The 13,181-nt window shown below is 45.0% G+C and overlaps 1 protein-coding gene across 10 annotated transcripts in view; it reads right to left on the bottom strand.

Moving 5' to 3' along the window:
- LOC110487144 (C-myc promoter-binding protein) overlaps positions 1–13,181 on the bottom strand; it is a 161,027-nt gene that overhangs the window by 82,203 nt on the left and 65,643 nt on the right. For all 10 annotated transcript variants that reach the window (XM_036964104.1, XM_036964105.1, XM_036964107.1 and 7 more), the window contains 3 exons: positions 8,346–8,446; positions 5,859–6,074; positions 599–744 (listed from right to left, as the gene is read on the bottom strand). In XM_036964104.1, coding sequence (XP_036819999.1) covers positions 599–744; positions 5,859–6,074; positions 8,346–8,446 — 463 coding nt within the window. The remainder of the gene's footprint in view (positions 1–598; positions 745–5,858; positions 6,075–8,345; positions 8,447–13,181) is intronic.

Below are 13,181 nucleotides of genomic sequence, written 5' to 3'. Positions count from 1 at the left end.
TTACTAGACAGGGAGAAGAACACTGACAGAGGATAGCATAGCTACTAGACAGGGAGAAGAACACTGATAGAGGATAGCATAGTTACTAGACAGGGAGAAGAACACTGATAGAGGATAGCATAGCTACTAGACAGGGAGAAGAACACTGATAGAGGATAGCATAGTTACTAGACAGGGAGAAGAACACTGATAGAGGATAGCATAGCTACTAGACAGGGAGAAGAACACTGATAGAGGATAGCATAGTTACTAGACAGGGAGAAGAACACTGATAGAGGATAGCATAGCTACTAGACAGGGAGAAGAACACTGATAGAGGATAGCATAGTTACTAGACAGGGAGAAGAACACTGATAGAGGATAGCATAGTTACTAGACAGGGAGAAGAACACTGATAGAGGATAGCATAGTTACTAGACAGGGAGAAGAACACTGATAGAGGATAGCATAGTTACTAGACACACATTTCACAGAGGATAGGTCTATATATATGACTAGGATGATATAGTACTATAAATCAAGCTGTATGGAGAAGGGTTATTTCAGAGAATAGGTCTATACAGGACCGGGATGACAGTATTATAAACCAAAGCTGTACCTTGTCCACACAGTCATCGAAGAAGGCCAAGCTGGCGTCTTTGTCTGAGACGAAGGAGCACTCCTCTATGAATCTGATGAACATCTGAGTCTTGGTCATCAGGGAGTAGAACTTCTGGTGGGACCGATCTCTGCTCTTCAGGAACCCTACAGAACATAACAACCATATGAGAATCATAACAAGATACAGTAGAACTTCTGGTGGGACCGGTCTCTGCTCTTCAGGAACCCCGAAGAGGACGGTTGGGGAGGGAGAAACGGAACATTTGTGGTTCACTGCTAGATATATCTGGCAAAATAGGTTTAGGGTCTTGGAACCTTGACCATGAAGCACACTGCTTATTTGTTGTATTTTTTTAACTAGATAAGTCTTTATTTAACCAGGTGAGTCTTTATTTAACCAGGTGAGTCTTTATTTAACCAGGTGAGTCTTTATTTAACCAGGTGAGTCTTTATTTAACCAGGTGAGTCTTTATTTACCAGGTGAGTCTTTATTTAACCAGGTGAGTCTTTATTTAACCAGGTTAGTCTTTATTTAACCAGGTGAGTCTTTATTTAACCAGGTGAGTCTTTATTTAACCATGTGAGTCTTTATTTAACCAGGTAAGTCTTTATTTAACCAGGTAAGTCTTTATTTAACCAGGTGAGTCTTTATTTAACCATGTGAGTCTTTATTTAACCCAGTGAGTCTTTATTTAACCCAGTGAGTCTTTATTTAACCCAGTGAGTCTTTATTTAACCAGGTGAGTCTTTATTTAACCAGGTGAGTCTTTATTTAACCAGGTGAGTCTTTATTTAACCAGGTGAGTCTTTATTTACCAGGTGAGTCTTTATTTAACCAGGTGAGTCTTTATTTACCAGGTGAGTCTTTATTTAACCAGGTGAGTCTTTATTTAACCAGGTGAGTCTTTATTTAACCAGGTGAGTCTTTATTTAACCAGGTGAGTCTTTATTTACCAGGTGAGTCTTTATTTAACCAGGTGAGTCTTTATTTAACCAGGTGAGTCTTTATTTACCAGGTGAGTCTTTATTTAACCAGGTGAGTCTTTATTTAACCTTGTGAGTCTTTATTTAACCAGGTGAGTCTTTATTTACCAGGTGAGTCTTTATTTAACCAGGTGAGTCTTTATTTAACCAGGTGAGTCTTTATTTAACCAGGTAAGTCTTTATTTAACCAGGTGAGTCTTTATTTAACCAAGTGAGTCTTTATTTAACCAATTGAGTCTTTATTTAACCAGGTGAGTCTTTATTTAACCAAGTGAGTCTTTATTTAACCAGGTGAGTCCTTATTTAACCAGGTGGGTCTTTATTTAACCAAGTGAGTCTTTATTTAACCAGGTGAGTCTTTATTTAACCAGGTGAGTCTTTATTTACCAGGTGAGTCTTTATTTAACCAGGTGAGTCTTTATTTACCAGGTGAGTCTTTATTTAACCAGGTGAGTCTTTATTTAACCAGGTGAGTCTTTATTTAACCAGGTGAGTCTTTATTTAACCAGGTGAGTCTTTATTTAACCTCTACGTGATTGGTGACCCCCCTACGGGATGGTTGAGCTATCGTGTGCTAATGTGATTAGCATGAGGTTGTAAGTAACAATAACATTTCCCAGGATATAGACACACACTTTTTCAGTTCTTCCCACAAGTTTTCTATGGGATTAAGGTCAGGGCTTTGTGATGGCCACCCCAATACCTTGACTTTGTTGTCTTTAAGCCATTTTGCCACAATTTTGGAAGTACGCTTGGGGTCATTGTCCATTTGGAAGACCCATTTGCGACCAAGCTTTAGTTTGCAGTTGCAAACCGTAGTCTGGCTTTTTATGGCGGTTTTGGAGCAGTGGCTTCTTCCTTGCTGAGCGGCCTTTCAGGTTATGTCGATATAGGACTCATTTTACTGTGGATATAGTAACTTTTGTACCTGTTTCCTCCAGCATCTTCGCAAGGTTCTTTGTTGTTGTTCTGGGATTGATTTGCACTTTTTGCACTAAAGCACGTTCATCTCTAGGAGACAGAACGCATCTCCTTCCTGAGCGGTATGACGGCTGCGTGGTCACATAGTGTTTATACTTGCATAATATTGTTTGTACAGATGAACGTGGTACCTTCAGGCGTTTGGAAATTGCTCCCAAGGATGAACCAGACTTGTGGAGGTCTACAATTTTTTTGCTGAGGTCTTCGCTGATTTCTTTTAATTGTCCCATGATGTCAAGCCAAGAGGTACTGAGTTTGAAGGTAGGCCTTGAAATACATCCACAGGTACACCTCCAATTGACTCAAATTATGTCAATTAGTCTATCAGAAGCTTCTAAAGCCATGACATAATTTTCTTGAATTTTCCAAGTTGTTTAAAGGCACAGTCAACTTAGTGTATGTAAACTTCTGACCCACTGGAATTGTGGAACAGTGAATTATAAGTGAAATAATCTGTCTGTAAACAATAGTTGGAAAAATGACTTGTGTCATACACAAAGTAGATGTCCTAACCGACTTGCCAAAACTATAGTGGTTGAAAAACGAGTTTTAATGACTCCAACCTAAGTGTATGTAATCTTACGTCTTCAACTGTATCTGATATGGGCAGAAAGCTTAAATGTATTGTTAATCTAACTGCACTGTCCAATTTACAGTAGCTATTACAGTGAAAGAATACCATGCTATTGTTCGAGGAGAATTGCCCAGTTATGAACTTCAAAATGTATCAATAAAGCCACATTTGGGCAGAGTTGATACAACATTTTGAACAGTAATGCAATGGTTCATTGGATCTGTAAAAAAAAAATCTTTGCACGTACACTGCTTCCACCTAGTGGCCAAAATCTAAATAACACGTTGTGGCCTTTTTCTCTTTTCAAAGACGATGGGGGTAAAACATATGTTGATTCTTCTGCATTCATTTCACATTTCCACAAACTTCTAAGTGTTTCCTTTCAAATGGTATCAAGTAATACCTATATCCTTGCTTCAGGTCCTGAGCGACAGGCAGTTAGATTTGGGTATGTCATTTTAGGTGAAAATTGAAGAAAGGGTCCGATCCTTAATAAGAGGTACCAGGTGAGTCTTTATTTTAACCAGGTAAGTCTTTGAGAACACATTCTCTCTTACAATAGCGACGAATGTACCGTAGCTGGGCACAGTCGTGCAGGTAAGATAACACATGGCCAATATAAGGTGCAAAACAGGGAAGTGACTTCCTCTTATATAAGTGTTAAACCCAGCAGGGCTGACTAGCAGCTGACCTGTTTAACAGCGGACATGATTAACAGCTGACCTGATTAACAGCTGACCTGACTAACAGCTGACCTACGGGACAGACAGGGCCAAGGGGAGTGAGGAGGATGGTTGGTCATTGGCTCACACTGCAGTCATGGAGGCCAAGCTTTGTATTTTTGTGGGTCCCAACAGTAATACAAATGGACAGCTGATAGATTCTCTATGGATACAGATACACCCACACCACTTGGCCAAAGAAACACGTTGAGAAAGCACATTTTCCCATTACCCATACTTGTGTGTGTGTCTTTCAGCTCTAGTCATTACATAACAACACTGCAGGGGTCTCTCTAAACTCCTCATCCCTATTTGTAGGGATCACAATCCTCATAACCAACATGTCCTTAGCTACAGCTAGCATGGCTAGCATCCACTAGAGAATGCTCATGTCCTTGTCTACAGCTAGCACGGCTAGCATCCACTAGAGAATGCTCATGCCTTATCTTGGCCAGGTCGCAGTTGCAAATGAGAACTTGTTCTCAACTAGCCTACCTGGTTAAATAAAGGTGAAATAAAATAAAATAAAAAAAAATAAAAATGTCCTTGGCTACAGCTAGCATCCACTAGAGAATGCTCATGTCCTTGCCTACAGCTAGCATGGTTAGCATCCACTAGAGAATGCTCATGTCCTTGTCTACAGCTAGCATGGTTAGCATCCACTAGAGAATGCTCATGTCTTGGCTACAGCTAGCATGGTTAGCATCCACTAGAGAATGTTCATGTCTTGGCTACAGCTAGCATGGTTAGCATCCACTAGAGAATGTTAATGTCCTTGTCTACAGCTAGCATGGCTAGCATCCACTAAAGAATGTTCATGTCCTTGTCTACAGCTAGCATGGCTAGCATCCACTAGAGAATGTTCATGTCCTTGTCTACAGCTAGCATGGCTAGCATCCACTAGAGAATGTTCATGTCCTTGGCTACAGCTAGCATGGTTAGCATCCACTAGAGAATGTTCATGTCCTTGTCTACAGCTAGCATGGTTAGCATCCACTAGAGAATGCTCATGTCCTTGTCTACAGCTAGCACGACTAGCATCCACTAGAGAATGCTCATGTCCTTGGCTACAGCTAGCATGGTTAGCATCCACTAGAGAATGTTCATGTCCTTGTCTACAGCTAGCATGGTTAGCATCCACTAGAGAATGCTCATGTCCTTGTCTACAGCTAGCATGGCTAGCATCCACTAGAGAATGTTCATGTCCTTGTCTACAGCTAGCATGGCTAGCATCCACTAGAGAATGTTCATGTCCTTGTCTACAGCTAGCATGGTTAGCATCCACTAGAGAATGCTCATGTCTTGGCTACAGCTAGCATGGTTAGCATCCACTAGAGAATGTTCATGTCTTGGCTACAGCTAGCATGGCTAGCATCCACTAGAGAATGTTCATGTCCTTGTCTACAGCTAGCATGGTTAGCATCCACTAGAGAATGTTCATGTCCTTGTCTACAGCTAGCATGGCTAGCATCCACTAAAGAATGTTCATGTCCTTGTCTACAGCTAGCATGGCTAGCATCCACTAGAGAATGTTAATGTCCTTGTCTACAGCTAGCATGGTTAGCATCCACTAGAGAATGCTCATGTCTTGGCTACAGCTAGCATGGTTAGCATCCACTAGAGAATGTTCATGTCTTGGCTACAGCTAGCATGGTTAGCATCCACTGAGAATGCTCATGTCTTGGCTACAGCTAGCATAGTTAGCATCCACTAGAGAATGTTCATGTCCTTGGCTATGGGCCATGGTATCAGGTGTGGTATTAGCCAGCTTCAACTGGCCCCAGTCCAGACTCAACTTTATCAGGTGTGGTATTAGTCAGCTTCAACTGGCCCCAGTCCAGACTCAACTCTATCAGGTGTGGTATTAGCCAGCTTCAACTGGCCCTAGTCCAGGCTCTGGAGCAGAGAACAGCTGCAGCTAGCTAGAGCTCCAGACCTGCACATGCTCTGAGACTCACACACAAAGAGACTCACATACACACCAAGCCAGTACTAACCTTGCAGGTCAAAGAGAGAGGAGGCGTCAGTAGTCTTCTCAGACGGGGCCTGGGTGATGGGTCTCAGGTATGAGCGGTAGCCTTTCAAGATGGCCGCCATGAACCTGAGGAAGGCTTCCTGTATCTCCATCTCCAGGCTGTGGAGGCTCTTCCCACAGGCCAGCTCTGTACAGTCACTCATACTCAGCTCCAATAGGCCATCAGGACGCTGCTGACCTAGGGGGAACCAATAGAAAAGAGAGATGTTGGTTCTGCTGACCTAGGGGGAACCAATAGAAAAGAGAGATGTTGGTTCTGCTGACCTAGGGGGAACCAATAGAAAAGAGAGATGTTGGTTCTGCTGACCTGGGGGGAACCAATAGAAAAGAGGGTTGTTGGTTCTGCTGATCTGGGGGGAACCAATAGAAAAGAGAGATGTTGGTTCTGCTGACCTAGGGGGAACCAATAGAAAAGAGGGTTGTTGGTTCTGCTGACCTAGGGGGAACCAATAGAAAAGAGGGTTGCTGGTTCTGCTGATCTGGGGGGAACCAATAGAAAAGAGGGTTGTTGGTTCTGCTGACCTAGGGGGAACCAATAGAAAAGAGGGTTGCTGGTTCTGCTGATCTGGGGGGAACCAATGGAAAATATGTTTTTTGTTTACATATCTTATAGGGTTTGTCCCAAATGGCACCATATTCCTTAATGTAGTGCACTAGATAGGGAACAGGGAGCCATGTGGGATGCAGACCTCATGCAGTTCCAGAGATACATAGAGGAAAACACTCTTAGAAGATACAATGGGTGGACAAAACATTAGGAACACCTGCTCCTTCCATGACAGACTGACCCGGTGAATCCAGGTGAAAGATATGATCCCTTACTGATGTCACTTGGTAAATCCACTTCAATCAGTGTAGATGAAGTGGAGAAGACCGGTTAAAGAAGGATTTTTTTAGCAACATAATATTAGGAAGGTGTCTTAATATTTTGTCTACTATGTTGAACTACCTGTCACAGTTGAAGACAGTTTAAAACACTACTTAAAACAAGCAGGACTGTCTGTATGAAAGTTGAGTTGATGACGTGAGGGGTTTGGGTTCTGTCTGTCTTGTTGTTGTTGAACTAGATAAAGGGTAAATAACAAAAAACACACAGTTTAAATCTCTATTGAAGTTAGTTTTCCTCTAAGAAACAAGTCCCTAAAGATCAGACTCAGCTTGTCACTCTGCCAAGCTGTATCGATGTTCAATATTCCCAGCCTAAACACTAATGCAGTGGCAGGACACATTTTCAGCCTCACTGAGTCTCAGAATGTAACACTATTAGATTTGGATTTGATTTCTCAATAAGCAGGCAGCAGGTTTACTGGCTAGGATATAAATAACACAACTGAACTAATGGAGACAAATAGAGCAGGTAGGGAGAGAGAGTGGGGGGAGAGGGGGGAGAGAGGACAGAGAGAGAGAGGAGGAGAGGGAGGAGAGAGAGAGAGAGGAGAGAGAAGAGAACGAGGGGGAGAGAGGGGGGGATAGAGGAGAGAGAGGGGTGAGAGAAAAAGAGAGTGAGAGAGAGAGAGATGCAGCGAGAGAAGAGAGCGAGGGGGAGGTTGGAGATAGAGGGGTGAGAGAGAAAGAGAGGGAGAGAGAGAGATGCAGCGACAGAGAGCGAGAGAGAGATACAGCAAGAAAGAGAGAGCGAGAGAAGAGAGCGAGGGGGAGATAGAGGGGTGCGAGAGAGGGAGAGATAGAGAGATGCAGCGAGAGAGAGAGCGAGGGGGAGGGGGAGATAGAGGGGTGCGAGAGAAAGAGAGAGAGATGCAGCGAGAGAGAGAGCGAGAGAGAGAGAGAGATGCAGAGAGTAAGAGAGAGAAATGCAGCGAGAGAGAGAGAGAGCGAGACGCAGAGAGCGAGAGAGAGAGATGCAGCGAGAAAGAGAGAGCGAGGGGGAGATAGAGGGGTGCGAGAGAAAGAGAGAGAGAGAGTTGCAGCGAGAGAGAGATAGAGAGAGCGAGAGAAATGCAGAGAGAGAGGAATAATGATGTAATACTAACTGGTGGTTTTGTTACAGAGGAAGAGGAGAGAAGAAGAAGAATGATACAACACTGTTCTTTAATATAGACCTGCCGTCTGTTTGGTAGACACTGGAGAAAGGATAGGAAGCTGAATGTAAAGTACTCCTAAACTCCTGCTACAGTGGCTTATCATATTCAGAAACACCTGAGAGTCAAACACATCAGTCAAGAACACCTGAGAGTCAAACACATCAGCTTGAAAGAATCTTTCAAAGTCGACCTTGAAAAGGAGTTCTATTGAAAAAACGTGTTCTTGATCTAGCTTGGTTGCCAGATCTTTTTTTTGTTGCCAACTCCTTTGTCTTTGTTATATTAAAGGAGCGAACTGAGGCAGAACCAGAGTCACATCTGGCAACTCAGGCTACACTTGACCCAATTTATTCATTCTGAAATTTTTAGTCCTCTATCCACACAGTACAGTACGGTCCTCTACTCACCGTCCACCAGTTGCTGGTAGAGATTGTTCAGCACATTCATCAGGTTTTTACAGGCTTTCTTTGGCAGGATCTTCCAGGTCAGGGCCCTCTTATCTCCGTTGCTGAAAGGAGAAACACACGGTCAGCGCTCTCCAGACGTACAGAGAGGTGGAACACACCCAAAACTAACACTGACGGAGGATAGGGGCAGGAGACCACCCACGAGACTGCTGCCTCCAAGACTGGTCCAAATATCTTAGAACCACAGAAACAGATTGAACTTTGACCCATATGGAAAATGGATGCACACATCGCTGTACATCGCTGTGGATAAAAGTGTCTGATAAATTGAATATATTCTACTATTATCAGTACACCTACAGTGGCCAAACACGACGCAATACAGTCTCATTTTCTTCACCGTCGATTAAAGGCCTACAGTGGCCAAACACGACACAATACAGTCTCATTTTCTTCACCATCGATTAAAGGCCTACCGTGTAAAACACTTCCACAGCCCAGCTTGAGGAATAGACTGTCTCAACAGGGTTTACAGCCCAACTTGAGGAATAGACTGTCTCAGCAGGGTTACAGCCCACCTTGAGGAATAGACTGTCTCAGCTGGGTTACAGCCCACCTTGAGGAATAGACTGTCTCAACTGGGTTTACAGCCCACCTTGAGGAATAGACTGTCTCAACTGGGTTACAGCCCACCTTGAGGAATAGACTGTCTCAACTGGGTTTACAGCCCACCTTGAGGAATAGACTGTCTCAACAGGGTTTATAGCCCACCTTGAGGAATAGACTGTCTCAACTGGGGTTACAGCCCACCTTGAGGAATAGACTGTCTCAACTGGGGTTACAGCTCACCTTGAGGAATAGACTGTCTCAACTGGGGTTACAGCTCACCTTGAGGAATAGACTGTCTCAACAGGGTTACAGCCCACCTTGAGGAATAGACTGTCTCAACAGGGTTACAGCCCACCTTGAGGAATAGACTGTCTCAACTGGGTTACAGCCCACCTTGAGGAATAGACTGTCTCAGCAGGATTACAGCCCACCTTGAGGAATAGACTGTCTCAACTGAGTTTACAGCCCACCTTGAGGAATAGACTGTCTCAACTGAGTTTACAGCCCACCTTGAGGAATAGACTGTCTCAACTGAGTTTACAGCCCACCTTGATGAATAGACTGTCTCAACTGGGTTACAGCTCACCTTGAGGAATAGACTGTCTCAACTGGGTTACAGCTCACCTTGAGGAATAGACTGTCTCAACTGGGTTACAGCCCACCTTGAGGAATAGACTGTCTCAACTGGGTTACAGCCCACCTTGAGGAATAGACTGTCTCAACTGGGTTTACAGCCCACCTTGAGGAATAGACTGTCTCAGCTGGGTTACAGCCCACCTTGAGGAATAGACTGTCTCAACTGGGTTTACAGCCCACCTTGAGGAATAGACTGTCTCAACTGGGTTACAGCCCACCTTGAGGAATAGACTGTCTCAACTGGGTTACAGCTCACCTTGAGGAATAGACTGTCTCAACTGGGTTTACAGCCCACCTTGAGGAATAGACTGTCTCAACTGGGTTACAGCCCACCTTGAGGAATAGACTGTCTCAACTGGGTTACAGCCCACCTTGAGGAATAGACTGTCTCAACTGAGTTTACAGCCCACCTTGAGGAATAGACTGTCTCAACTGAGTTTACAGCCCACCTTGATGAATAGACTGTCTCAACTGGGTTACAGCTCACCTTGAGGAATAGACTGTCTCAACTGGGTTACAGCTCACCTTGAGGAATAGACTGTCTCAACTGGGTTACAGCCCACCTTGAGGAATAGACTGTCTCAGCTGGGTTACAGCCCACCTTGAGGAATAGACTGTCTCAACTGGGTTTACAGCCCACCTTGAGGAATAGACTGTCTCAGCTGGGTTACAGCCCACCTTGAGGAATAGACTGTCTCAACTGGGTTTACAGCCCACCTTGAGGAATAGACTGTCTCAACTGGGTTACAGCCCACCTTGAGGAATAGACTGTCTCAACTGGGTTACAGCTCACCTTGAGGAATAGACTGTCTCAGCAGGGTTTACAGCCCACCTTGAGGAATAGACTGTCTCAACTGGGTTTACAGCCCACCTTGAGGAATAGACTGTCTCAACTGGGTTACAGCCCACCTTGAGGAATAGACTGTCTCAACTGGGTTTACAGCCCACCTTGAGGAATAGACTGTCTCAACTGGGTTACAGCCCACCTTGAGGAATAGACTGTCTCAGCAGGGTTTACAGCCCACCTTGAGGAATAGACTGTCTCAACTGGGTTACAGCCCACCTTGAGGAATAGACTGTCTCAACTGGGTTACAGCCCACCTTGAGGAATAGACTGTCTCAACTGGGTTACAGCCCACCTTGAGGAATAGACTGTCTCAACTGGGTTACAGCCCACCTTGAGGAATAGACTGTCTCAACTGGGTTACAGCTCACCTTGAGGAATAGACTGTCTCAACTGGGTTACAGCCCACCTTGAGGAATAGACTGTCTCAACAGGGTTACAGCCCACCTTGAGGAATAGACTGTCTCAACAGGGTATACAGCCCACCTTGAGGAATAGACTGTCTCAACAGGGTTACAGCTCACCTTGAGGAATAGACTGTCTCAACTGGGTTACAGCTCACCTTGAGGAATAGACTGTCTCAACTGGGGTTACAGCTCACCTTGAGGAATAGACTGTCTCAACTGGGTTACAGCTCACCTTGAGGAATAGACTGTCTCAACTGGGTTACAGCCTACCTTGAGGAATAGACTGTCTCAACAGGGTTTACAGCCCACCTTGAGGAATAGACTGTCTCAGCAGGGTTACAGCCCACCTTGAGGAATAGACTGTCTCAACAGGGTTACAGCCCACCTTGAGGAATACACTGTCTCAACTGGGTTACAGCCCACCTTGAGGAATAGACTGTCTCAACTGGGTTACAGCCCACCTTGAGGAATAGACTGTCTCAGCAGTGTTTACAGCCCACCTTGAGGAATAGACTGTCTCAACAGGGTTTACAGCCCACCTTGAGGAATAGACTGTCTCAACTGGGTTACAGCCTACCTTGAGGAATAGACTGTCTCAACAGGGTTTACAGCCCACCTTGAGGAATAGACTGTCTCAACAGGGTTTACAGCCCACCTTGAGGAATAGACTGTCTCAACTGGGTTACAGCCCACCTTGAGGAATAGACTGTCTCAACTGGGTTACAGCCCACCTTGAGGAATAGACTCAGCAACACTGTAGTTTATAAAAAGTGAAAAAGGAAAAGGTTGACATGTTTGCTGCTGGGTGTCCTTCACTATGGTTGACTGTTCTCAGCCCGCTAGCTAAGTGGATGGAGGCCCTTCACTATGGTTGACTGTTCTCAGCCCGCTAGCTAAGTGTATGGAGGCCCTTCACTATGGTTGACTGTTCTCAGCCCGCTAGCTAAGTGGATGGAGGCCCTTCACTATGGTTGACTGTTCTCAGCCCGCTAGCTAAGTGGATGGAGGCCCTTCACTATGGTTGACTGTTCTCAGCCCGCTAGCTAAGTGGATGGAGGCCCTTCACTATGGTTGACTGTTCTCAGCCCGCTAGCTAAGTGGATGGAGGCCCTTCACTATGGTTGACTGTTCTCAGCCCGCTAGCTAAGTGGATGGAGGCCCTTCACTATGGTTGACTGTTCTCAGCCCGTTAGCTAAGTGGATGGAGGCCCTTCACTATGGTTGACTGTTCTCAGCCCGTTAGCTAAGTGGATGGAGGCCTTTCACTATGGTTGACTGTTCTCAGCCCGTTAGCTAAGTGGATGGAGGCCCTTCACTATGGTTGACTGTTCTCAGCCCGTTAGCTAAGTGGATGGAGGCCCTTCACTATGGTTGACCCTGTACTATTTTCAGCCCGTTAGCTAAGTGGAGAGTCTTTGGAGAGTCTTGGAGAGTCTTGGAGAGTCATACTGTGAGAGTTGGTTGGGGACTGAGCAGAAAGCCATAGTCACAAAGGACGTCAGGTAGCCTAGTGGTTAGAGCGTTGGACTAGCAACGTTGGACTAGTTACCGGAAGGTTGCAAGATCGAATCCCCGAGCTGACAAGGTAAAAATCTGTCGTTCTGCTCCTGAACAGGCAGTTAACCCACTGTTCCTAGACCAGTTAACCCACTGTTCCTAGACCAGTTAACCCACTGTTCCTAGGCCGTCATTGTAAGTAAGAATTTGTTCTTAACTGACTTGCCTAGTTAAATAAAGGATACATAAAAAAAAAATTGTACTCAAAAAAGAGACTTTACACATTATATGGATAGAAACCTTTAGTCTATTCCATTCTAGTACACAACAGGGGGTTGGTAGTCGCCGCAATGCTTCCTGGGAGATGGTGTTTGTGTCAGAAGAAGCTGTGCTTACTGGGAGATGGTGTTCGTGTCAGAAGAAGCTGTGCTTACTGGGAGATGGTGTTCGTGTCAGAAGAAGCAGTGCTTACTGCGAGATGGTGTTCGTGTCAGAAGAAGCTGTGCTTACTGGGAGATGGTGTTCGTGTCAGAAGAAGCTGTGCTTACTGGGAGATGGTGTTTGTGTCAGAAGAAGCTGTGCTTACTGGGAGATGGTGTTCGTGTCAGAAGAAGCTGTGCTTACTGGGAGATGGTGTTCGTGTCAGAAGAAGCTGTGCTTACTGGGAGATGGTGTTCGTGTCAGAAGAAGCTGTGCTTACTGGGAGATGGTGTTCGTGTCAGAAGAAGCTGTGCTTACTGGGAGATGGTGTTCGTGTCAGAAGAAGCTGTGCTTACTGGGAGATGGTGTTCGTGTCAGAAGAAGCTGTGCTTACTGGGAGATGGTGTTCGTGTCAGAAGAAGC

The sequence above is a fragment of the Oncorhynchus mykiss genome, chromosome 26 (genome assembly GCF_013265735.2).
Source record: "Oncorhynchus mykiss isolate Arlee chromosome 26, USDA_OmykA_1.1, whole genome shotgun sequence".
NCBI lineage: Eukaryota > Metazoa > Chordata > Actinopteri > Salmoniformes > Salmonidae > Oncorhynchus > Oncorhynchus mykiss.
Note: the sequence above shows the minus strand (reverse complement) of the source record. Positions and strands in the feature narration are given on the sequence as shown.